Source organism: Mustelus asterias, chromosome 26 (genome assembly GCF_964213995.1).
Source record: "Mustelus asterias chromosome 26, sMusAst1.hap1.1, whole genome shotgun sequence".
NCBI classification, from domain to species: Eukaryota; Metazoa; Chordata; class Chondrichthyes; order Carcharhiniformes; family Triakidae; genus Mustelus; species Mustelus asterias.
The window spans coordinates 9,440,226-9,465,607 of record NC_135826.1 but is presented as its reverse complement, the minus strand read 5'-3'; the positions used below and the strand labels follow the sequence as shown (position 1 = coordinate 9,465,607).

Below are 25,382 nucleotides of genomic sequence, written 5' to 3'. Positions count from 1 at the left end.
ACTTTGGAAAGCAGATGAGGAAAACACAAAAACGGTTGACCACGTGTGCCTGTGTAATTTAAGGTTATATACCACATTTCAGGAAATCTTTACCTGGATTCGGCTGAAGGTACTCTGTGGTTTTTGTCAGGACATCAGCCACAGCTTTGCTGGTAATATCCACTTTCTGAAACCAAATAACAGAATTATTACCAAAATTGGTCGCCAAGGACAGAAATATTGAGTAAATGGTACAAGAAATGGCAGGAGAATTTTGGACAAGGTAGGGGCTTAAAAGATTGCAGGATAGGAGACCAATAGGAGAAATAGTTGAGTCTGGAGGTAATAAATGCCTGGATGAGTCATTCATTAGCAGACACAGCTAAGAAAGGGAAATAGCTATTGATGGAGCCCAAGGTTGAATCAGAGATAATAGCCAACACGGGGGTTAGAATTGGTAAGGTCAGTGATAAACCTAGAAATTGCCACAAACAGAATTTTAGTCCCAGACATGAAGAATAGCCATGTGGACAAACTGCTGGAATGCTGCAAGCATCACAAGACCACACCTCAGGAAAATTCTGCTCCTTCTAGAGAGATGGCACTAGAATTGGAAAAATAATTTTTGAAATATTGGTTTAGATTAATGTGCACTGGTTGTTGGCAAGTGATTCCGAGCGAGTACTGTAATGGTTTTTAATTGTGTTAAAGCATTGTTGCCTGGCAACTGTTGCACATTAAGTTGTCAACTCTTTCATATTTATAAGGGATATTTGAAATAATCGGTGCAAGTGATGACAATAATTATTATTTAACAGGCTGGTATTAAAAAGATTCGGTCCAAGATGAATGTATTTGTCAAATGTGTCATTCTTTTAAGCATGAACACTTAAGCTGGCTGTGCTTGGTTGAATACTTATCTGTAAGCAATGAAGTGTTTTACTTAATATCCAGTAGATGGCAAGAAATGCATTTTCTTCCTCACAGTGAAACCCGTTCGACCCTTTGTGCCCAATTTGCTCTATCTGCCCTCCTTTGCATCAGTAATTTCACATTCTCAGATTCAAAGACCTTCCTACTGCATGCACAATGTTGATCCAATTACTGCCTTTAAAAGCTGCAGAGCTTTTGTACATTGCTTTGCTTTAGCAAGCCCAGGATTGACTGACGCAGAATCATGGTTTGAGTTCCAGCAGTTGCTTTGCCAATGAAAATTTATGAAGAACCACACAAACTAATGCCTCTGCATCCAAAAGGTAAGAGGTGAACACATTTTATTTATAAAACAGGCAAGTCACCCAGTTTGAGAGAAAAAAAGCATCTGGAATGTCTAAAGCAAGAGCCTGGAATCAAATTACGGCAGAGACAGTGGAGCAAAGAGCAGGATCCTATGTTGCACCTTTTTTGTACTGGTCGAAGGTGGATTCTTTCTGGCCCCGGATTAGCTCAGTGCTCTCAAGGAGGGGTAAATAACTGTCCTCTAAGCCCAGCTGCATCCTTTTGGAGTAGCTTCAGCAAGGACCAGAGTTCACAGTGCGAAATACCACAAAGATTGAAAATGTTGATGAGCAAATAAATTAAGAAACAATTAGGAGACATTGAACTAGGATTTTGAAAATCTTTAGCTCACAGCAAAAAGGTAGGACCTCGTGGGAAGGGGAAATGGATGAATACCTTAGGATCAAGAGAAGACAACATTGTTGGAAGAGGAGCAAATGATGGTCTGCCCTTGGAAATTCCCTTATCATCATGTCACAAGGGAGCATAAGTCTCAGGTTATGTGGATCCTTGGAAAGCACCCACATAATGAGTAAAGGTAGTAAGAAACTTTAACTGTATTTAGGTACTGATCTCAGGCTGCACTGAAATCACATGCTAATCTTTCCATAGTGGAAACACTGTGTTCATCAAATTAATGTGTCAACCTGCTTTTTGAACAGGTCCATACCTCCAACTTAATACTCATTGCAGCCTTTAATTGATTGAGCACACCAGCTACCTCCAGCACTGTTCCCTTGTCTTGTTCAGTATATTGGCCTTGAATTGATTAATTCCTACCTACCCAAATATAGCCAAAGCAATAGCAGCAGTGACACGCATTCACACCGCCTCCCAGTCTCCCAAGGATCTATCTGTTTACACCTCCTCCTTCTCCTCCACGTGTTGCCTCCTGATGATATCCTTTGCTGAAATGGGGTTTGTTTCTACATGTGTAATGCCAGCATCAACTCCTCTCCACTAACTGTTCAAACGCCCTGCTGTCTCAATGCCGCTATATTACTGTCTGACGTCCAATCTTAAAATGAGCTGTAATTTCCTCCAGCTCCAAACAAAATTCTGATTCCCGTTATTACCCAAGGCTGAATCAGTCCACAAACCTATTGTCCTATTGGATCCCAGGGTGAACTTCTAGCCACATGTGCTCTGCATTACAGGAAAAAACAGTAGGCTGCTTCTAGTCAACCTAGTTCATCTGAAATCCTAATTCCCATCTTTGTTTTTCCAGCCATGACTATTCCAATACTTCCCTGGCTAGCCATTCACTCTCCACTTTTTATACACAAGATCACAATAAATAGGTGTAGACCATATAGTCCATTGAGTCTGATGTGTCATTCAAAATGCTCAATGTCCCTGGGCTCAACTCCACTTTTCTGTCCATTGCCCATATCTTTTGATATTAAAGATCTGTCCATCCCAGCCTTAAATGTATTCAGTGATGGAGAACACATCCCCCTCTGGGTGCTTTCCAAGGATCCACAACCCTTTGAATGAAATAATTTCTAATCTCAGTCCTAAATGATCAGCTTCTTAACCTGAGACTATGCCACCACGTTTTAGATTCCTGACCAGTCAAAACAAGTTTTTAGTGCTGATCCTATCAAGCCCGTTCAGAATTTTCTAAGTTCCAATGAGACTGTCTTGCATTTTTGTAAACTCCAGGGAATATAGGCACAATATACTCAGCCTCTCATCATAGGTCAAACCTCCCGTCCTAGGAACCAATTCAGTGAACTTTTACTGTACCCTCTCCAACGCAGTATGGCCTTCCTCAAATATTGAGACCAAAACTGCACATGATACTCCAGGTGTGGCCTCAACAAAACCCTATACAACTGTGGTAGGAAGTCTTTATTCCTGCATTCCAATCCCCTTGCGGTAAAGTCCACCATCTTTCCAAATTGCTTGCTGTACCTTGTGACAATGTGAGATATTGCTATGGATTTTTTTTTAAGGGGACTGTTTTTTCGACAGGTAGTCGGTATGTTTGGAGGAAATGCAGCTCAGATGTTGGGAAAGCAGGATAATTACTCATTTTAGCCATGTTGTGTTTACTTAGGAGAGAGCTAATGGACTTTAGTTCACAAAAATAAAAGGTCACCTGGGGTTTATGATTAAAAGAATGGAGGGTGGGTTTAGATTGATAGGACCATGAGTTAATGTAGTTAATGGGAAGAGCTCGGTACGCAGCGGAGAGAAAAACAGCTTTTAAGTTTTGGCTAGAATTTGCGTAAAGACCGAGATCTGCAAGCTGCTCTCTCCACAAAATCTCTCTGAAAGCTTCAAGACTGACTACATCCCTTATAGCAAGCTTATTTATGGTTGCTAACTGTATTTGAAGTGGTTGAATCAGTAAGAACAATGTTACTTATTTGGAACTGAAACAATTATAAGTTAGAAATTAGAGTGGTTTCTATTTATGTTTAAATACTGTTCAATGGGCAATAATTAAGTTCCTTCATTTGTTAGTATTACAGTTAAACTGTATTATTAAATAAAGTTGGTTTTACTATAAAAGATCCCTAATTTGCTAGCAAATCACTCCTGGAGTGAAGCATCCTATCCTCACATTTATGCCAAAATAGAAAAATTGTTGCGGTCTAGTCAGGCTTCCTAATGTAATTTGGGATTCTGGTCCAGCCTCGCAACCTGATGGATAACGCCTGCATTCAAATGTACTCTCTGAACATCCACTTTTACAAGTTTAGCACTTTTAAAAACATTTGCTCCTTTTTTCCCCCAACGATCAAAGTGAAATAACTTTGCACTTCCTTGCATTATACTCCACCTGCCACTGAGATGGCTATCTATACCTCAATGAAGCCTCTCTGCACCTTCCCCACTGTTTATCTTACCATATGACTTTACATTGTCAGTAAACCTGGATACATTACTCTGTCTCTTCATCCCATGTCACTGTTATAGATTGCAAATAGCTGAGGTCCCAGCACGGATCCTTGCAGCACTCCGCTAGTTATAGCTTGCCGAGTTGAAAATGTCCCGTTTATGACCACTCTTTGCATCTTGTTCATTAACCAATCTTCCATCCATCCATGCCAATACATTATGCCCAAATCTGCAAGCCTTTATTCTGCCTATTAATGTTTTGTGTGTAATCTTGTGAAATGTCTTTTGAAAATCCAGGTCTACCACATTTACTGGTTTCTCTATCTACCCTACCAGTTAGATCCTCAAACAAAAATCAAATAAATTTGCCAAACAGGATTTCCTTTTGTAAAATCATGTTGTTTTGTTCTAAATATACTTACTTTTCTAAGTTCATTAAGACTTCCTCAATAATAGATTCTTGAAGTTACCCATTCAAATGATGTTAGGCTAGCTGGCCTGCAGTTCCCAGTTTTACCTCTCCTTTCTTGAAATATGAGAATGAAATTAGCAAATCTAACATCTTTTGTAATGATGCTGTGCTATTTTGATATATTTTATGTGTACGGTGGGGGTGCTTGAAGAGACATGTTTTATTACAAGAGTCGATTTGTCTGGTAAACATGCAACAGATGCTAAGAATGCAGGCTAATAACTTTTTAGCTAGGGATGTGATACTTCGTGGAGCTAATGGACCTTTTGTTTAGTTTGGTTCTCTTGGGATTTTGGACTAGGTATGCAGAGTCATGAGAGTTTTTGATTAGGTTGATTGATGGGGCAGAGTCATATGATTAATGGGAGGAGCTACGCTTGCAGGAAAGCCCAGTTTCATTTTCATTTTAAAATACAAGCAGTTGCCGCCTGGAACAGCTGGACGAATAGGTGTCTCCCTCCAAGACTATTAACTTAAATTACAACCAAGTATGCCTGTGTTTTGCTAACTAATTATAAAGAGAGGTTTAAGTCTACAAGCGAGATTTTGCTCGACTGACACTCAGTGATAGGCTAGCAGTTACGAATGTATTTTGTCATGTTTAAGTGTTAAAGGTTAAGCTAATTAATTTGTTATGGTTCTTCAACTGTGTTAAATAAAATTTGTTTTGATAAAAGTTCCCTGGTTTGTCAATAGAATCGCACCTGGAGTGAAACAGCATATCTTCACACTAATGCCAAAATAGAAAACTGTTGAGGTCTTGGGGTTTCTGATCTGGTACCCTAACATTTTGCAGCTCTTTCTCATAGAACCCTAGGATGTAGGCTACAGGATGTGTTTAATTTTAGTCCCTTAAGTTTAGTTTCTCTAATACTTCTTCCATGCTGATATTAATGACCTTAATTTGCCTACTCTTTTTAACCCTCCCCCCTTCTTCTATGAAGACACACAAAATATTTTTTCAATGACTCCACTATTTCCTCATTTTGCATGATCACCTTCTCCTCTCTTTGCTTCTAAGGGACCAATGTTCACTTTGGCTACTCTCTATTTTATATACTATGAAAAGCTCTTACAATTTGTTTGCATAATTCTAGTTAGTTTACTCCCATTCCCTGTTTATCCTGATCGATTTTTGGTGGCCCTTTGCTCATTTCTAAAACACTCCCAATCCTCAAACTTGGTACTGTTCTTTGCAAAGTTATAAGCTTCTTCTTTTAATCTGAAATTTTCCTCGAGTTCCTAAGTGAACCACAAATGAGTCTTTCTTACTGAGTCTTTGTTTTTTCAATGCAATGTATTTTTTCTGAATATCTTGAATTGTATCTTTAAATGTTTCCCACTGTTCATTTATTTCTATGTCCTTCAGTCTATTTACCCAACCAGTCTTAGCCAGATCTCCTCTCATACCTATGCAATTGGCTTCAAGTGAAAGAGTCATGTATGCAATTGGAGTGAGTCACTTTCAAACTTACCATGAAATTCAATGATATTATGATCACTATTTAAAGAGGTCTTTTATAACTTTATTAATTAACCCTGCCTCATTCAATAATATCAGATCTAAAATAATTGATAGACTACAACTCATCTAAAACTCTGCAGCCAGAATATAACAAGTTCTCCCCAATCGATTACTTGTCTTCATTGTCTCACATTAGCTTCCCAATGGTTAAAACTATTTATGACCTTGTTGCATCACATTTCTGTAGACTCCATTAACAATACAACTCCTCTAAACTCTTCATTCATTTGAGTCTGGACACTTCTGTATCTTCCCCCTCCCATTACTAATGGCATAATTCCTGGCCATACAAAGGACTATCCCAGACCTTACCGAAGCAGCCACTCACCCAAGTGGCTAATCTTCACACACAAGTAATACAGATTAGGAAGGTTTCAAATTCAATTTAGCCTGTTCAAAGTTGTTGGATCACATCTGATAGCAACACAATTGGCAACTGGCATCAGCAGCTTGGGATGGGAAACAAAAAAGGTTCATGATGTTGAAATTTCCACGTTGAGTTCAGATGCTCAGTCTTTGTAAAACACAATTAGATTTTAATATTGTTGTAAATGATCCAATCTTTAACCTATGACTTAACATATCCTGGCTTTGTAGTAATATGCAGCACATTAGCCAAAGTCAAGTGATTTATGACTAACCTCAGATCAAAGGGGACAGCCAAATAAATCTCAGTGGAGCAAGGAAAAAATAAAGCAATTTCTTATCTGTTCCCCAACATATTTAGCAAGACCCCCATCAAAATTGTAAATCCAAATTAATCAGTGGCTTGATCAGTGAACATTACCAAGGCAAAAGGAGACTATGTTGCATTACTAGCAAAATAGATCAAATGACCAAACTATAGTTGATGCAGAGTGTTGCACGAAAGCATTTTTAACAGTGCCTAGAATGCTGAGTAACATTTTGCTCAAGGGCTTTGGAAGAATTGAAGCATTCTGCATCACAGAATAATCAACATGGGGCTGTGATATGGATTCCTTTGCACTGAGTCATGAAATCAAACCACAAATAGGTGATAAACTGTTAAGGGGAGGTCAGGCACTTCCCCACAAAGCTCTACTAGTTTAGTTCAAGAAATTTTTGTTTGCTGTAAGGGAGCAAACCAAGTCTCTGATAGCATTTGGTTGAGAACGAGAGAGAAAGGTGACGGGAGTTGGGGTAATTTAATAGCAGGGTGAGAGGATCGGTTAACAGACAGGAAACAAAGTATAGGAGGAAACAGGGCATTATCAAGTCGGTAGGCAATAACTAGTGGAGTGCTGTAAGGATCAATGCTGAAGCCTCAGCTATTTACAATTTAAATTAGTGACTTAGACAAAAAGAGACCAAGAGTTTGAAAATAGGTTTGCTCGTGATACAAAGATAGGTGGCAATGTAAGCTCTAAGGAGAATACAAAGAGGACGCAAAGAGGTATCAAAGAGATATAGTGAATAGAAAACAAGGTGGCAGATGAAGTGTAATGTGGAAAAGTGCAAGGTTAATCAATTGGTGGTAAGAATAGAAAAGCAGAATATATTTTAAAAGGTGTGAAACTTGTAAATGTTGATGTTCAAAGGAACTTGGGTGGATTCATGCAAGGAACAAAGTTAGCGTGCTAGTAATTTGAAGGCAAATGGCATGTTGGCCTTTGCTGCAAGGAGGATACAAGAGTAAGGAAGTCTTGCACCAATCCTACAGGGTTTTAGTGAGACCACACCCGGAGCAGTGTGTGCAGTTTTGGTATCCATACCCAAGGAGGGATAGACCTGCCCGAGAAGTGAAAGAGTGAAGTTTCACTGGATTGATTCTTGGAATGAGAGTGAGGCTGATTAAACTGGTTCTATATTCTTTAGAGTTTAAAACATTCGAGATTCTGAAGGAGCTCGAGAGGGTAGATACTGATTCTTTCCCTAGCTGAGAAATCTAGAACATGGGTGGGGTTGATCATTTCAGACTGAGATGAGGGGATGTTTCTTTACTCAACGGTTGTGAATCATTGAATATGGTTACGGCTGAGATATACAGATTTTTAGTCACTCGGAAAGAAGAAAGGGATTTGGGAGTGGGCAAGTAAATGCTGTTGAGGCAGATGATCGGCCATGATTGTATTGAATATCAGAAGAGCCTCAAAAGGCCATATGGTTTACACCTGCTCTTATATCTTAGCATCAAATCCTAAATCTGTCAACATCCTATTGCTGCACAAACCCAGATATATATGGGACAGAAAATCCGCCAAGAATGATCAAGGGGAGGGGGAGGGACAGCAAGACTACAAATGGCCATTCTGCCATATTTTGAGCACTATTTTTTACCCCTGTAGTACAAGAATTTAAGGAAATCCAATCATTCACCTACCCGCTCCATTTCTTTGAAGTCTTCATCAAGCTTGGTTCCTTCTGCACCACCGACCTTTTCACTGACAAGCTAGGGAAAATAAAACAAAACCATGAACTTCCAAAGTAAGAAATTGAATCAGAACGTACAGGACCTTATACCAAATTATCATCATACCAACGTTATAAAACTGTCTAAGCCTTACAGCAATTATGCAGGGTATGTGTTTTTTATTCTAGTCCAACAGATGTCTCAGGTTTGATTAGCAGACGATGGCTATGATAACTTGCATTACGCTCAAACCACATAGCGTCCAATGATCTGTTTTGGACCCAAATGTATGGATTTCATTTTTGATGAGACTTTTGCTACTCAACAAATTTCCTAACCAGGTCAATAATTTGCTTAGTGACAAAATTCAATTGAGGGCCAATATGAATGGGTTTTGGAAGTCTATAGGTTAACCACATAATCTAACAGGGTTCAGCTGTACAGAAAATAAATATGAAAACTGATGAACAAGCTTCCAGTGGTACGGAGCAAGGTATTGGGGGAAATCTTACCAAAAAATGGCAGAGGGTTGGTTCTGGCAAGAAAGCAAATGGTGTTTCTCTCCAAAGAAACAGGCTGGTTTTCTCTCCAGATCTTACTATACACTGTCATAAAAAGTGAACGTGTTTCACGCCATCATGTCGGGGACCAAGCATCAACAGGGTGGCAAAGCCCAGCTGCACTGAGGACAGGGTACCATGTTTAAAGGGCGCACGATCATAGCAAAAAGTAACCACCCCCATCAGCCCACCACAGATGTCTCAGCAGCTACAGCCCTGCCCCAGGAATTGGAGCCAGCATTCACCCCCGCTGATTGGAGCCAGTATTAACCAGCCCCAGATCTGAGCCGGTATTCACCCCACATCCCGATCAGAGCCAGCATTGCTCCACCGCTGCACACTCAATCCCCTCTGCCACCCACCCACAATGGTCAGTGCAGGAACCCTGCCCCCCTTTCCCCTGAACGTTGGACTCCCTCTTTCCTTCCCGTCCCCAGCAGTCAGTGCCGACACCCTGACCCCTTCCCCCTCTCCAAACAGCCCACCTCCTACATCCACTCCCACCTACCACCACAGATAAATAAATCCCCTCCTCCCCACGAGGCTCCCACTGGGGTCTGCCCTGGCACAGGTTGGGATAGTGCCAAGCAGCAATGCCAGGGTCATTGCCAGGCCATGTCCCTCTCCCCTGGGGAACTATATTCACCTAACACTCATGAGGGGATCTCCACAACAGGATTGAATCTAGGTGAACCTGCTGTAAACTGTGCTGATGTGCAGTCTGAAAATGAGCCTCAGGCTCAATATTCAGCGAGGGGTCTTTAATTATACGCTTGGAAATGTTCTTATATCAAGTCCATGTCTGTTGTGGGCATAAACCCTATCACATCGCCGGCAAGGGGAGTGAGAATTGGAAGTCGTAACCTCGTCAGCGAGATTTGTAATTTCCTGGTTTCTCTGGATCTTGAGCCACCATTTCTGCAGACAGAGAGTAAAGGCAAGATATGCTATCACAACTATTCAAATTTTCAGGTTTGTTCTCCCTCCTCCTCAAGGCTCACCTGATGAAGGGGCAACACTCCGAAAGCTCGTGCTACCAAATAAACCTGTTGGACTTTAACCTGGTGTTATGAGACTATTTACTCCTCCTCCTCCTGAAAGCACAGACTTAAGTTAAAGCACAGTCCTAATGGTGCAGGCTGGCTTTCAATACAAAGTATCAAGTGCACAGACGACGGATGACTTTAAAAAGGAAATTGGCTGGGCACAAGGGAAGTTAAAGTGCAGGGCTACAGGGATTGAGTGGAGGAGAAGGACAGCTTGGATTGCTCTAAAGAGCGCCGGCATGAATTCAATGGACCGAAGGCTTCCTCCTTTGCCATAATGGCCCTATAAATGGTCCTACAGCACACAAACTGGCTTTTTAGCCCAGTGTTATGCTTCATACAAGTCTTCTCTCATCTATTTTTACCTAACCCAAACATATCCCCCTACTCCTTTTGCCTCGTTTTCATCTCGCTTTGCTTTAAATGCACCTATAGTATTTGCCTCAACTGCTCCCTGTGGAAGCGAGTTCCACATTCTAGCTGCTCTCTGGGTGAGGTTTGTCTTGAATTTCCTACTAGATTTATCAGCAGCCATCATATATTGGCGGGGGCAACTAGTTCCAGACTAGATGGCCAAGGTGGATCAGAATCTCGTTCCGGCTGAGGTAGACTTGGGACCTGACACCATGCCCTAGCCAACACGGTGGAAGGCAATGGCAAATCATCATGGACAAAAAGCTTCCAAGAAAATGGTTCAGGAAGAGGCATCAGCAGACATTGAGACAAGGGTAGAGCGCACGCACATGAATAAATCTTATATTGATAGCCTCTAGTTTGGATTTCACCCACAAATATAATCACCTTTTCGATGTCTAACCTATCAAACCTCTTCATGGTTTTAAAGACCTCTAACAGGTCACCTTGGAGCTCCAGCTTGTTCAATCTTTCCTGGTGGTAGAACAGAGATTTCACCTCATTCAGGTATACTTTTTTTGGACTTTCTCCAATGCCTCTATATCGTTTTTGATAATATGGAGACCAGTATTGTTCACAATCCTCCAAATGTGTTTTAATCAGATGCTATATGAGTTCAACATTGTTTCACTCTTTTATTCCTCTTGAAATTAAAGCCAGTGCTTGGCTTATGATTCTGACTCATGTTAGAAGCATCGATTTCTCTGCTTACACTTAAGCGGAGCAATACAAGGTCATTAGGCTGGATCATGGCAAGAAATCAATAAAACAGCATAGAATTAATTTGAAATACACTAACTTATACTTTTAGTTCTTTGCAAAATTCATCCCATGGTGGGGCATAGAGTGTGAAAGAAGTACTCAACTGACAACCTTAATACATCTACTGTATCTTCTTACTTTTGTATTAGAGTCTCACTAAACAGAAAAATTGTCTATTACACAATATGATAAAAGTACATCCTTTACTTGATTTTTCCTTAAGGCTGTTAATTCACATCAAGTATGGCTTCCCTTGAATATCATCCATTTCAGCACATTGACTCAAGTGGTCAATCTTAACCTGTAGACCATTAGTGTTAACAGGCTATACCGCAGTATGGAAAGCATCAGAGCAAAACCTGGTTTTGTCCTCATCCCACGTGCAGTGACACAATTTTCAGCTGGAGCCACGGGACAGCAAATCGGAAATAGGAAATTTGCTTGGATTTTTCTCTTTCCTAGCCTAAGGGTACTAATCAAGTATAGCACCCCATATGAGATTAGACAAATTATAGAAACTCGACAGTGCAAAAGGAGGCCATTTGGTTTATCGAGTCTGCACCGACAACACTCCCATCCAGATTCTACCCCCATAATCTCACATAGTTATCCTGCTGATCCCTCTAACACCAAGGGGTAATTTAGCATGGCAAATCAACCTAATCTGCACATCTTTGGACTGTGGGAAGAAACTGGAGCACCCAGAGGAAACCCATGCAGATACAGAGAAAATATGCAAACTCCACACAGACAGTTACCCAAGTCTGGAATCGAACCAGGGTCACTGACACTGGGGCAGCAGTGCTAATCACTGTGCCACTCATCAGCCAAATCATGGTAGTCTGAAGATGGAACTGGTCTGTATACTTAATTTTACATTTCATTTGCTAGCTGTCTGCACAATGGGCATTTAATCAGAGAACACTTCAAAGAAAGCAAGCTTGACAAACCAAGCCTTAATCCACCTCCAAAAGTAATTGAGGTGGCGCAAGGTGGGCTCATCTATTGTAGTCAAGGCAGTGGTATAGGAGACAGTATTACCTAAATAGATTAATGCAATTAAGTACGTATCTCCAAATATTTACCCATCCACTTTTACTGACATTGCATCAAATAAAATTATGCTCACAATTCTATTAACCTCTTAGCAAATTTAATTTTGAGTCTTTGATTAAAATTAAAACTCTTCTTGGCACTCAAAAGCTACAACTGAAGACAACTAGGAAAGGTCTTTCAAACTGTGATGTTATTTGGCTTGGAGTAGATACCAACAGTAAAAGTGAAATAATGTAAGACACTTACATTGTGACAGCATTTCTAATCTGATACTCTTTAGGTACTTAAACAATTACCACTTCTCTATTTTGGGTCATGGGAATCAAACATTTGTGCACTCGTTCCCCACATTTGCATTGCTGAACCAGCAATCATCCGAGAATCGTGAAAAGCAATTAACTCCAGACTCCAAACTACAGAAGTAGTGTGTTAAAAAAGTCTTCAATTCATCCCTTCAAATTGCTTGCAATACTAGTGACCACCAATAATTCACAAAGATTAATTTAAAATCTTTATCTTCAAATCCCTCCACATCTCATCTTTTGAACCTCCTCTGGGTTACTTTCTTTGTCCTCCAGCGCTCTTTACTCCAGGCTCCTGTACAACCTCCTCCCCAAGTCAACTCCACCATCCGTGGAGTCAGCTTGGCCCTACTCCTTGGAACTAATCAGTTGCAGAAGGCACGTGACGCTGAGAACTTGCAGCAGTAGAGTACCAGTAAATGCACAACAAAAAAAAACAGATTAACTGTGAATAAATGCAGGAATTAAACATGGGCCTCTCTGGGTATGGAGCCTTCAGATACATCCTCTAAATTTTTTGAGAAAAATCACAACATGTGAAAGACAAAAATCCTTTAAACTTAAAGTAAGGTTTATTCAACATGAGATACCTTTTAATGCCCATTTTCAAAACAGTCACATCCTTAGGACACGAGAAATCATAAACTTTAAAATCAACCTTACTTTTTGACTTATTTAAAAAGTGGGCCTTGCTAAACCAAAAGATGACTCCTACAGGCCACATGATTCACAAGTTGACTACAGTTACTGGAAATTTCCAACAGCAGTTGTTATAATTTAGGTCAGAAACTCCAAAGTGTTTTATGAAACCTGCCTGGACCATAAGTTTTGCAGTTTGTTATGGCCAGGGTGAGCATGAGATGCTTCACCTCAGGTAATAAACAATACTTCTGATTTAATCATGGGCAATTTGCTTTGTCACATTAAAAACTGACCTCACATACAGAGAGCTTAGGGAAACAAGCTGTAGCCTATTTCAAAAAATTAAACCACCTCCGCTTTCAGAGAGATGACGAGAAAATAAAGTATTTCAGTTTGTCCATCATAACACTAATTATTGAAAGCTTTCTTAAATCTTATTTTCAAACCTAGCCAATGTCTAACTGTGGTTGTAATATTCATTTCTTCAGTGTTACTGACTCCCAAAAGTACAGTACCTTTGACCTTCTGCACTATTTTTTTAAACAAAGATCCATAAAAACAACGATACAGGAAAAAAATTTATATAAAACTTGACTGCATCCAACACAACTTGACATTCATAGCATGTCATATTGAGACATCAAAAACGGAGGGAAAAAAACAGGAGGACTGTATGAATAGAAAAACCTTGAAAATGTACAAATATCACAGAGAAAGGCAAGATTCTTTAGAAAACATAAGAATGAAGAAGCTTAAACATCACTCGCACACATCTCCCAAGGACACATTTTCTAACTGAGTTTCAACGACTGATTGTAGGTCCAATTTTAGAATCACAAATGGTTGCAGCTTAGGAGATCTTCATTCAGCCTGTTAAGTTGATGCTGGCTCTCTACAGCAGCGATTTAACTGGTCCCATGCCCCTGCCGCTTTCCCCACAACCCTGCAATTTTCATGAACTACACTGTCCATGAAAATTTCATTTTCTATAATCCCTCCAATTCCTGCTTCAGTATCCACTGGAGGCATTTACCAATTTGTGTGAAATTCACAATTCATCATTTCAAATTGCTCTCACCAGTACTTAACCCCAGTCTTATTTGGCTCTAAATATCATTAGCAAGCACACGATGAAAGATCATTGATCTGAAGCTTTAGTTCAGGCAGATGCCGCCTGACCCATCAAGTGTTTGACATTTTTTGTTTTTTATCAATTAAAAAAAATAGCAGCATTGGACGCCATTGTTTTTTAAGTACCATAGAGCGTAAATCTCCCATGGCAACACATATTTGGCTGAAATACTAACTGCCATTTCAAGATGATGAAAACATGATTGGTTCTATGTGGTTGAGTGGAAATAGATTATTTTGAGACTAGACTGAAATATTGTTCCATGATCACACACGGGGAAAACCAATTGCACAGATTAGATCTCAGTCTGGCACGATCACTCATAATATGGGAAGCAAACAAGGACTTGCAACAGGAATATCTCCAGTCAAACTTTCCAGAAATATTTATTTAATTAAGGGGACACAGTTTCAATCAATGTCTTAATCGACAGCAATTTCTCAGCAATACACTGCATCGTGCAGTGATGGGATAAGGGTCTGAAGCTACAAATCCCAAATTATAAGATCCCAATTTCAATCCTGCTGCTTAAAGCAGTTAGAAATGGGATTCAGCAAGTTTCCAATAGTCAGACAAAAGACCTTTTACAGTGATCTGATTACTGCCTTCTACCATGTAGGCCATGGGAACTTCAAAATATAAAAAATAAAACTGTTAGATTTGCTACATTATTTGAATGAGGATGATCTTTAGTTTTTAAGCTGAGTCCTTCTTACACCTGATCTCCAGAGCTCCAATAATAATGTTGCTCCAATTTCAGAATGCAAATAGCTTTTCAGAGCATCACATTGGTTATAGACTGATGCCTCACCCCACTGAGCATCAGAAACTTATTTTACATTTACACCCAACAGAATCACTTTTCAGTGAAAGTGGAACCACCATGTAAGAAAACTTAATTGGAACAACCACATAAATATGGTGGTGTAAAGAAACAAGTCAGAGATTGGGAATTCTGCATTGAATAAATCAACTTCTGACTCAACAAAGCATGTCTACCATCTACAAGGTAGGAGTGCTACAGAATATTTGCCTCTTGCCTGGATGACAGCAGCTACAACAACAGCCAAAGCATTCAACATAATACAGGTCGATATCCTGCCCAGCACCTCATTCGCTGCACATCAGCTCACTGTGGTTGCACTGTGCACCTTCTACCAAATGCACTGCATCTATTCCCTAGACCTCTTGGATAGCACCCTACAAACCTATGATTTCTACCACTGAGAAGGAAGAGTGTAGATGCACGGGAAAATCACCACCTGTAAAGTTCCCCAAGTCCCCAAGCCAACCTGACTTGTAACTATATTCCCCTTCTCTTATGGTTTTTGGGTCAAAATCCTGGGGCACCCTAACTAACAGCACTGTGGCAGTACTCGCACTACATGGACTGAAGCACTTCAAGAATGAGGCTTAGCACTACCTTCTCAAGGACAATAAGGGGTAAACAATAAATGCTTCCTAGCGACGCTGAAGTGCAACAAATTATTATAAGAAATTGCAGGATCACCAAAGAGCCCAACAAAAATGATGAAACGCTGAAATTATCAAGAACTTTTGGGGAGTGAAGAGAGCAATCTGATAATATTTAATTAGGAAAGCACAACATTAGATTTGATGGCCTATTATGAGATAATTGATCTCAGCAAGGACAGTGCTAATTAGTTCCAATTTCCCTCAACGACGTGGGTTAGTGTGAAAAGAAATCAGCCAGTTTTTCCCATCCATGATTGCTATTCATAGATAATATGCTTAAGCATAAGTGTTACTAAGTGTTCAGTAAGGACCTGACACACTATGGTTGAATGGTAAGCCTAATTTCGCCATCAGGCTTTCCCTCAAGTAATGCCCACTTGGGCACTGTATTGAAGAGCACTAATGCCATACTCCAGCAAGGAATGTCTTCAGGGGGCAAATGACTAGCAGAAAAACAGTGGTTGAACAAAATGCCAATGAATTTACAAAGCTCAAGGCCACTGAATAGATTATTTATGTTGCAATTCAATCAGAAGTTGCATATCCTGCAAAGATTTGGGTATCAACATATGCATCTATTTATGGGATCACACTAACAATTTTCACATAAATATCACCTGTGAATATTGTATGAAATGCATCTTCGCAGATCCTTGAACCACCACCACCAATTCAATGTGCAAGGCTATCTGCTGAGCAGAAATTTAGTCCACATATTCTCATAGTCTTATCAATCAAGGAACTGAATGCAATCAATTGAAGTTCATTTTGAGATGGAATAAAGTGACTGTTCATTAAAGACTTGTACAAATCTTTGCCTGCATTAACCTTTCCCAGCTATTAACACATTGCACAGCGTCAGGTACCTGGCAGAAAACTATAGCATCATACTTTTAAAGTGCAGCTTAGTCGTGAGCCCCAGTTCTGTCTCTAAGTTTTTCAATATGGGAAAATATTTGTAGGCATGACACTATATTTTGCAGTATTATTTTATACTGACCCCCTTGGAAGGAAACAGATGTCGGTTAAAGGAAGGGGCCATGGAAGGGTATGATAATTGTACGTCAATTTTTTTGTGCCAGGAAAGACAAGTCAAAGAACACATGCCATTTCCTTGCCAGTTCCCATCCAATCTAGCAGAGGATCTCATACTGCTAAAAAAATCACTCTTTGTTATAACACATTTTTGTTCCAAAGAGAATGCTGAAATTACATTCACTGACAAGATTAATTACATGCTTGCAATCCTTATTGATTGTAAAGCCACACGTCATCCTGACTTGGAACTATATTGCCATTCCTTCACTGCCACTGGGTCAAAATCTTGGCACTCCCTCCTGAGCAGCATTGTCAGTGTACCTACGCCACATTTAATTTGGTTCATCACATGTATTAGTATACAGTGAAAAGTATTGTTTCTTGTATGCTATACAGAAAAAGCATACCGTTCATAGAGAAGGAAACAAGAGAGTGCAGAATGTAGTGTTACAGCCATAGCTAGGGTGTAAAGAAAGATCAACTTAATGCAAGGTAGGTCCATTCAAAAGTCTGACAGCAGCAGGGAAGAAGTTGTTCTCGAGTCGGTTGGTAGGTGACCTCAGACTTTTGTATCTTTTTCCCGAAGGAAGAAGGTGGAAGAGAGAATGTCCGGGGTGTGTGGAGTCCTTAATTATGCTGGCTGCTTTGCTGAGGCAGCGGGAAGTGTAGACAGAGTCAACGGATGGGAGTCTGGTTTGCGTGATGGATTGGGCTACATTGTCGACGTTTTGTAGTTACTTGCGGTCTTGGGCAGAGCAGGAGCCATTCCAAGCTGTGATACAACCAGAAAGAACGCTTTCTATGGTGCATCTGTAAAAGTTGGAGAGAGTCGTAGCTGACATGCCAAATTTCCTCAGTCCTCTGAAAAAGTAGAAGCGTTGGTGGGCTTTCTTAACTATAGTGTCGGCACGGGAGGACCAAGACAGGTTGTTGGTGATCTGGACACCTAAAAACTTGAAGCTCTCGATCCTTTCTACTTTGTGCACGTTGATGTAGACAGGGGCATGTTCTCCTTTACGCTTCCTGAAGTCGATGACAATCTCCTTCGTTTTGTTGACATTGAGGGAAAGATTATTGTTGCCGCATCAGTTCACCAGATTCTCTATTTAATTCCTGTACTCTGCCACATCATGGTTTGAGATCCGACCCACTACGGTGGTGTCGCCAGCAAACTTGAAAATCGAGTTGGAGGCTACACAGTTATAGGTATACAAGGAATATAGTAAGGGCTGAGAACACAGCCTTGTGGGGCACCGGTGTTGAGGACGATTGTGGAGGAGGTGTTGCCTAGCCTTACTGGTTGTGGTCTGTGGGTTAAGAAGTTCAGGGTCCTGTCGCAGAGGGAGGAGCCAAGGCCCAGGCCATGGATTTTGGAGATGAGTTTCATAGTAATAATGTTGTTGAAGGTGAAGCTGGAGTCAATAAATAAGAGTCTGACATATGTGTCTTTGCCATCTAGGTGTTCCAGGGTTGAGTGCAGGGCACAGGGCCAGGCGGATGGTGTCTGCTGTGGACCTGTTGCGGCGGTAGGCAAACTGGAGTGGATCCAGGCACTCGGAGGCTGGAATTGATTCGTGCCATGACTAGCCTTTTGAAGAACATGGACTGCAGCAGTTCCAGAAGGGCACTTATCATCTCCTTCTCAAGGGTAATTAGGGATGGGAAACAAGAACTGGCTTTTCCAGCGATGCCCACATTCCATGAAAGAATAAACTTAACTTTAAAATAAGCATCTAAAATCTGACACATACACCTGTAACTCACTTGTCCAACCCGATAACTCAGAGTTAACAACCAAGCCTCGTTTCACTGAAAATAAATACTACAGATTTTCTCATTTTCACCCTTTCCTTCATGAAGAATTAACTTGAAGGTATTTAGGAAATTAGTGGTAAATTTTGAACAATATGTTCACTTGTACTATAAGAAGTACTGAGTGATAGAATTATAAATGCTTCCCTTTCAAATTCAACTCTGCACTGCCTGAAAAACCCAGTTTGGCCACATTTATAAGTAAGTTTCACATTGGTACCAATTTTGCAATACTGAACTTGCAGTATAAAACCTGAATCAACTCCAAGGAGTTATTTGGCACTGGTTCGGAACCACGTAGAGCGTAATTCCAGTATGGTAACAAACCTCATGTCCAGGAGTGCCTGCCTGTACTTTTAAACCTATGCTAATTTCAACATTGCACACAAGAACACACTAAATGTCGACTGCTTCGAGAGGAGCATTGTGAATGCTTATAACCACACGTGCCAGAGTTCTCATCTGAGTGAGACAATTAGGAGTTCCAGCCAGACAGGAAACAAACTAGCAGGACATACCTGGCTGGGAACCCAAACTGCAGCCTGCATTGTTAACAAAATGGGTGAAGTACCACTGATTATAGCTGTCACTAGTAATTGTGGAAGCAATTTCGGATGATGAATTCAGAAAAACACAAAAGAAGTATATTGGTTTAAGTACTACAAATCCTATTTGGCACTTACAAGTTAAATTGAGTAGTGCCGCAAATTGTAAAAATGGCTTTCCTGTGAAACTCACCTCGAGGTGGTGCAAGAGTATGCTTGATGCTGAATGCCACTATATTACTGTTTTGGTACATGTCAGAAAAATGATTATTTCATTGAAAATTATTGATGTTAAATTTGTTCGTCAAAGTCCATTATTTTCATTATTAAGCATTTTCAAAAACCTGGAGTATTATGTTCCACATTCTCCTCACACTTTAGATAAATTATTTATTCTGAATACCGATTGGATTTCTGGGATTTCTTGGCAACTACCTTATATTAAAGGTCTCTAGTTGTGCTCATCCTCTATCCATTCCATAAAAAGATTTCACAATTTTAAAGGTCACCACCACCACCACCCCTAACCCTTCCACCACCGCTATGTCCCCTACCAGTCTATTTCCTCCCGCGACAGAGACCTAGCTTGTCGATCCTTTCCTGATGTACATATACATGCACTTCTGGTATCGTCCTTGTAAGTATTCTTCATACCCTCTCCAGCCTCTCTATATGCTTTCTATAATATAGCAACCAGACCGCACACAGTACTCTAAGGGTGATCTAGCTAAGGTTGATACAGGTTTAGTGATAACTTCTCTATTTTGCAATTCTATCCCTCTGGAAATATAGCTCGGTTGGCCTTTTCATGGCCTTGCTTACCACTGTAACTGGGCTCAATGATATTGCAAAGCAGTCTACATAGTCACATAAATTAGTAACAGACGAAGATGTTTGATGTTCTATGCAATATGGAATTGTTTGACATGAACACTTTGGCAAAGATTTTCCAGCCTCAGCATACTCAAGTTCGAAGAACCCAAAATTCAACAGGTTAATTGTTGGAATAGACAGTCTCACACCAAAGGTGGATTCTGATACAAACGATCGCTTGGTTTTCGGTCAATTGCACATTTATGTCACTGCAAAGTGGTTTTGGCTTCACTGCAGTGCAAGATGCACAGCATAACCACCCTTTTATGTGGATTATCATTTTATTGTGCATATTTGTCCCCAGTAACAGTTGATGGAATGCTTCTTTTAATAATGGTGATGAATATTTCAATCTCAATTGTTTCACTAAGTGCACAACCATCTCTAATTGTGATGTGGAGATGCCAGCATTGGACTGGGGTGGGCACAGTAAGAAGTCTCACAACACCAGGTTAAGGTGCAACAGGCTTATTTGGAATTACGAGCTTTCGAAGTGCTGCTCCTTCATCAGGTGACTCATTCACCTGACGGAGCAGCGCACCGAAAGCTCGTGATTCCAAATAAACCTGTTGGACCTTAACCTGGTGTTGTGAGACTTCTTACTACCTCTAATTGTAACATTTCTAAATTTGATGGGGGAGGGAGATGCAGGCAGACCATTTTGATTTGTTGTTGTAAAAAAAAAGGCAAGCACACATGCAGTGCAGACACATCAAGTCAAAAGTGTGATTGGAAGGCTGCCTTTCCTGATGAATTTTTCTTTTGCTGATTGAAATATTCAAGGTCATTTCTACCAATGATACAATGCAATTATATTCCTTTTTTTCCCAATTGAGAACATCTAGATAAAGAATTTAAATGCGTATTTCAGGATAAAATTTCTAAACAGTTGAATTAGTTGCCCTTCGGAGGCGAGTAAGCTTCAAGGATTTAGATGTTTATTTCCCATTTTAAAGGAACAGGTATTCTGCATCTTACACAACTGGCTGCTCATGTGCGAATATAAAAAGTGAATGCAGTGGACTATTTGCGTGATGTTGAAAGAGAAGAGGGCGACAGCTGCGCCAGTTCTGTTAGCATCCGACAACCAGCCATACACTTTCAGTGAAAGTCACACATTACTAACCAGGATCAGAACTAGCAGTGTCCAATTTTTTCCCCCTTTCTAGCCCAAGGATGCGATGCTCAATTCGACATCTGTACTGCCCACCATCTGAGATTACCAACCAGCACAGACCAGAGATTACACAAAACATTTCTGGCATATGCAATTCAGTTACTCCGTGGAGCAGTGGTAAGCACTGCTGCCTCACAGCGCCAGGGACCCAGGTTAGATTCCAGCCTCGAGTGGGTGACTATGTGAAGTTTGCATGTTCTCCGGGTGTCGATGTGGGTTTTCTCCCATACTTCAAATATGTGCTGGTTAGGTGGATTGGCCTTGCAAAATTTCCCCTTACTCTCCAAAGATGAGTAGTTTAGGAGGATTAGCCATGGTAAATGCACAGAGTTACGGTGGGGGAGTGGGAGGCCTAGGAAAGATGCTCTTTCGGAGAGTCAGTGCAGGCTGGATGGGCCGAATGGCCCACTACAGTGACTGTAAGGATTCTATGGCACTCAATACCTTAAATAAATACATCCGTTAATTTTCAAAATCTGTAAATTGTGGTAGGAATTGTCAATTGAGACAAGGGAGAAGTAAATCCTAAGAATGAGTGAGTTAATTGGGAGAGATTGTGCAGAGAGTCCTGATTTCAACAGATAGACGAAGAAGAGCATATCTGGAGCTAATGAAAAAGGCAATAAAGATTGCCGGAGCAAAGACAAGATGGAAACGGACAAGGAGGAGACTGGAGGTGATAAAGGAATTACCTATTTTTTCTACCTTGTCCATGGGTGCAAGAGAGATGTTTGAATAGCTTTCCAGATGTGGGAGTAGTATCCATGATTCAGGCGTGCTTTACCATTCAAAGAAACATGATGGAATAATAAACATTTACCAAGGTGAACCGACAGTTGCTCAAATAGCAACATTATAACACGAGGAGTTCAATTCTGGAACATGGGTTTGATTCCATCCCAAGCGGTCTCCCCATTAATGACTGCAAATAACCTAGTTTAAAATGAGTTCAAGTAGTTTCAAACTGCTAATTAATAACACCACAGTTAGCAGTCAATAAGTCTTGTGATCACTCGTGTATTTTGGGGAAAATCTATACTTTATCTTGGGGTGACGGTCCCTTCAAGAACTAGGTTTCTCTGAAAAATGATTTCTTGCAAAAAGCAATTTGCTTCCAGTAATTGATCATGTGACCATGCTGCCTAGGAGTTGACCAAAAACAAAGGGTGAACAAGAAGTTACTTACAGAAAAGAGTAGATTCTGGAAGTGATTTTGTTTTCAAACAGTTTAGCTTTAGCTGCAAGGATCATTGTTCACAAGCAGAATTCAGTTGGGAACCTGAGTGCTGGCTAAGAGAGTTTAAATGTCTTGATGGGTGAAGGAATCTGTGATAGCCAAGTTGAGGGTAAGTTGAGGAAGGAGAGCGTGCAAGCGAGCGAGGGTGAAGTGTGTTGAATGAGGAGTCCATAACTGTGGGGTGCTTGGAGGATTTTTTAAAATTTGATTTATTGTCACATGCACTTGTATACAGTGGAAAGTATTGTTTCTTGCATGCTATACAAAGCATACCATATATAGAGAAGAAAAGGAGACAGTGCAGAATATAGTGTTACAGTCATAACTAGGCTGTAGAGAAAGATCAACTTAATACAAGGTAGATCCATTCAAAAGTCTGATGGCAGCAGGGAAGCTGTTCTTGAGTCGGCTGATATGTGACCTCAGACTTTTGTACCTTTTTCCCGATGGAAGGAGGTGGAAGAGAATATGTCTGAGGTGCGTGGGGTCCTTGATTATGCTGGCTGCTTTTCCGAGGCAGCAGGAAGTGTAGACAGAGTCAATGGATGGGAGGCTGGTTTGCATGATGGACTGGGCTTTGTTCATGACCCGTTGTAGTTTCTTGCGGTCTTGGGCAGAGCAGGAGTCATACCAAGCTCTGATACAACCAGAAAGAATGCTTTCTATGGTGCATCTGTAAAGGTTGGGGAGAGTCATAACAGACATGGTGAATTTCCTTAGCTTTCTGAGAAAGTAGAGGCATTGGTGGGCTTTCTTAACTATAGCACCGGCATGGCGGGACCAGGACAGGCTGTTGGTGATCTGGACACCTAGAAACTTGAAGCTCTCAGCCATTTCCACTTTGTCCCCATTGATGTAGACAGGGGCATATCATAGAATCCCTACATTGCAGGAGGCCGCCATTCGGCCCATCGAGACTGCACTGACCACAATCCCACCCAGCCCTATTCCTGTAACCCCACATATGTCCTCCACTATGCTTCCTGAAGTCAATGACTACCTCCTTTGTTTTGAAGATATTGAAGGAGAGATCACTGTTGTCGCACCAGTTCACCAGATTTGCTATCTCTTTTCCTGTACTCCGTCTCATCATTGTTTGAGATCCGACCCACAATGGTGGTGTCATCAGCAAACTTGAAAATCGAGTTGGAGGGGAACTTGGCCACACATGGGTGTACAAGGAGTAAGGGGCTGAGGACACAGCCTTGTGGGACACCAATGTTGAGGATGATTGTGGAACAACCTTGCCGCAAATAAGCAGAAGGCCTAAGAAATTCCAACCCTTTTGTTATTGCAATGGAGAGAGATAGGGCCGTACAGCAGGGCAAGGTTTACAATTGGGGAGGGGGGGGGGGGGGGGGGGGGGGGGTAATTATGATGCGATTAGGCAAGAATTAGGGGGCATAAGTTGGGAACAGAAACTGTCAGGGAAAGGCACTAATGAAAAGTGGAACTTTTTCAAGGAACAAATACTGGGTGTCCGTGATAGGTATGTCCCTGTCAGGCAGGGAGGAAATGGCCGAGTGAGGGAACCATGGTTCACGAAAGAGGTGGAATGTCTTGTGAAAAGGAAGAGGGAAGCTTATGTAGGGATGAGGAAACAAGGTTCAGATGGCTCGATTGAGGGTTACAAGTTAGCAAGGAACGAGCTGAAAAAGGGGCTTAGGAGAGCTAGGAGGGGACATGAGAAGTCCTTGGCGGGTCGGATCAAGGAAAACCTCAAGGCTTTTAACTCTTATGTGAGGAATAAAAGAATGACCAGGGTGAGGTTAGGGCCAGTCAAGGACAGTAGTGGGAACTTGTGTATTGAGTCAGTAGAGATAGGCGAGGTGATGAATGAATACTTTTCTTCAGTGTTCACCAAGGAGAGGGGCCAAGTTTTTGAGGAAGAGAAGGTGTTACAGGCTAATAGGCTGGAGGAAATAGATGTTCGGAGGGAGGATGTCCTGGCAGTTTTGAATAAACTGAAGGTCGATAAGTCCCCTGGGCCTGATGAAATATATCCTAGATTCTTTGGGAGGCAAGGGATGAGATTGCGGAGCCTTTGGCTTTGATCTTTGGGTCCTCACTGTCCACGGGGATGGTGCCAGAGGACTGGAGAATGGCGAATGTTGTTCCTCTGTTTAAGAAAGGGAATAGAAATGACCCTGGTAATTATAGACCGGTTAGTCTTACTTCGGTGGTTGGTAAATTGATGGAAAAGGTCCTTAGAGATGGGATTTATGACCATTTAGAAAGATGCGGATTAATCCGGGATAGTCAGCACGGATTCGTGAAGGGCAAGTCGTGCCTCACAAATTTGATAGAATTTTTTGAGGAGGTAACTAAGTGTGTTGATGAAGGTCGGGCAGTTGATGTCATATACATGGATTTTAGTAAGGCGTTTGATAAGGTCCCCCATGGTCGGCTTATGATGTAAGTGAGGAGGTGTGGGATAGAGGAAAAGTTGGCCGATTGGATAGGTAACTGGCTGTCTGATCGAAGACAGAGGGTGGTGGTGGATGGAAAATTTTCAGATTGGAGGCAGGTTGCTAGCGGAGTGCCACAGGGATCAGTGCTTGGTCCTCTGCTCTTTGTGATTTTTATTAATGACTTAGAGGAGGGGGCTGAAGGGTGGATCAGTAAATTTGCTGATGACACCAAGATTGGTGGAGTAGTGGATGAGGTGGAGGGCTGTTGTAGGCTGCAAAGAGACATAGATAGGATGCAAAGCTGCGCTGAAAAATGGCAAATGGAATTTAACCCTGATAAATGTGAGGTGATTCATTTTGGTAGGACTAATTTAAATGTGGATTACAGGGTCAAAGGTAGGGTTCTGAAGACTGTGGAGGAACA

At 41.1% G+C, this 25,382-nt stretch overlaps 1 protein-coding gene across 2 annotated transcripts in view; it reads right to left on the bottom strand.

The window, feature by feature from the left end:
* The window catches only part of LOC144479462 (endophilin-A2-like), a 123,714-nt gene that overhangs the window by 48,920 nt on the left and 49,412 nt on the right, over positions 1-25,382 (bottom strand). For both annotated transcript variants that reach the window (XM_078198153.1, XM_078198152.1), the window contains exons 2-3: positions 8,446-8,514; positions 94-166 (exon numbers count right to left, since the gene is read on the bottom strand). In XM_078198153.1, coding sequence (XP_078054279.1) covers positions 94-166; positions 8,446-8,514 — 142 coding nt within the window. The remainder of the gene's footprint in view (positions 1-93; positions 167-8,445; positions 8,515-25,382) is intronic.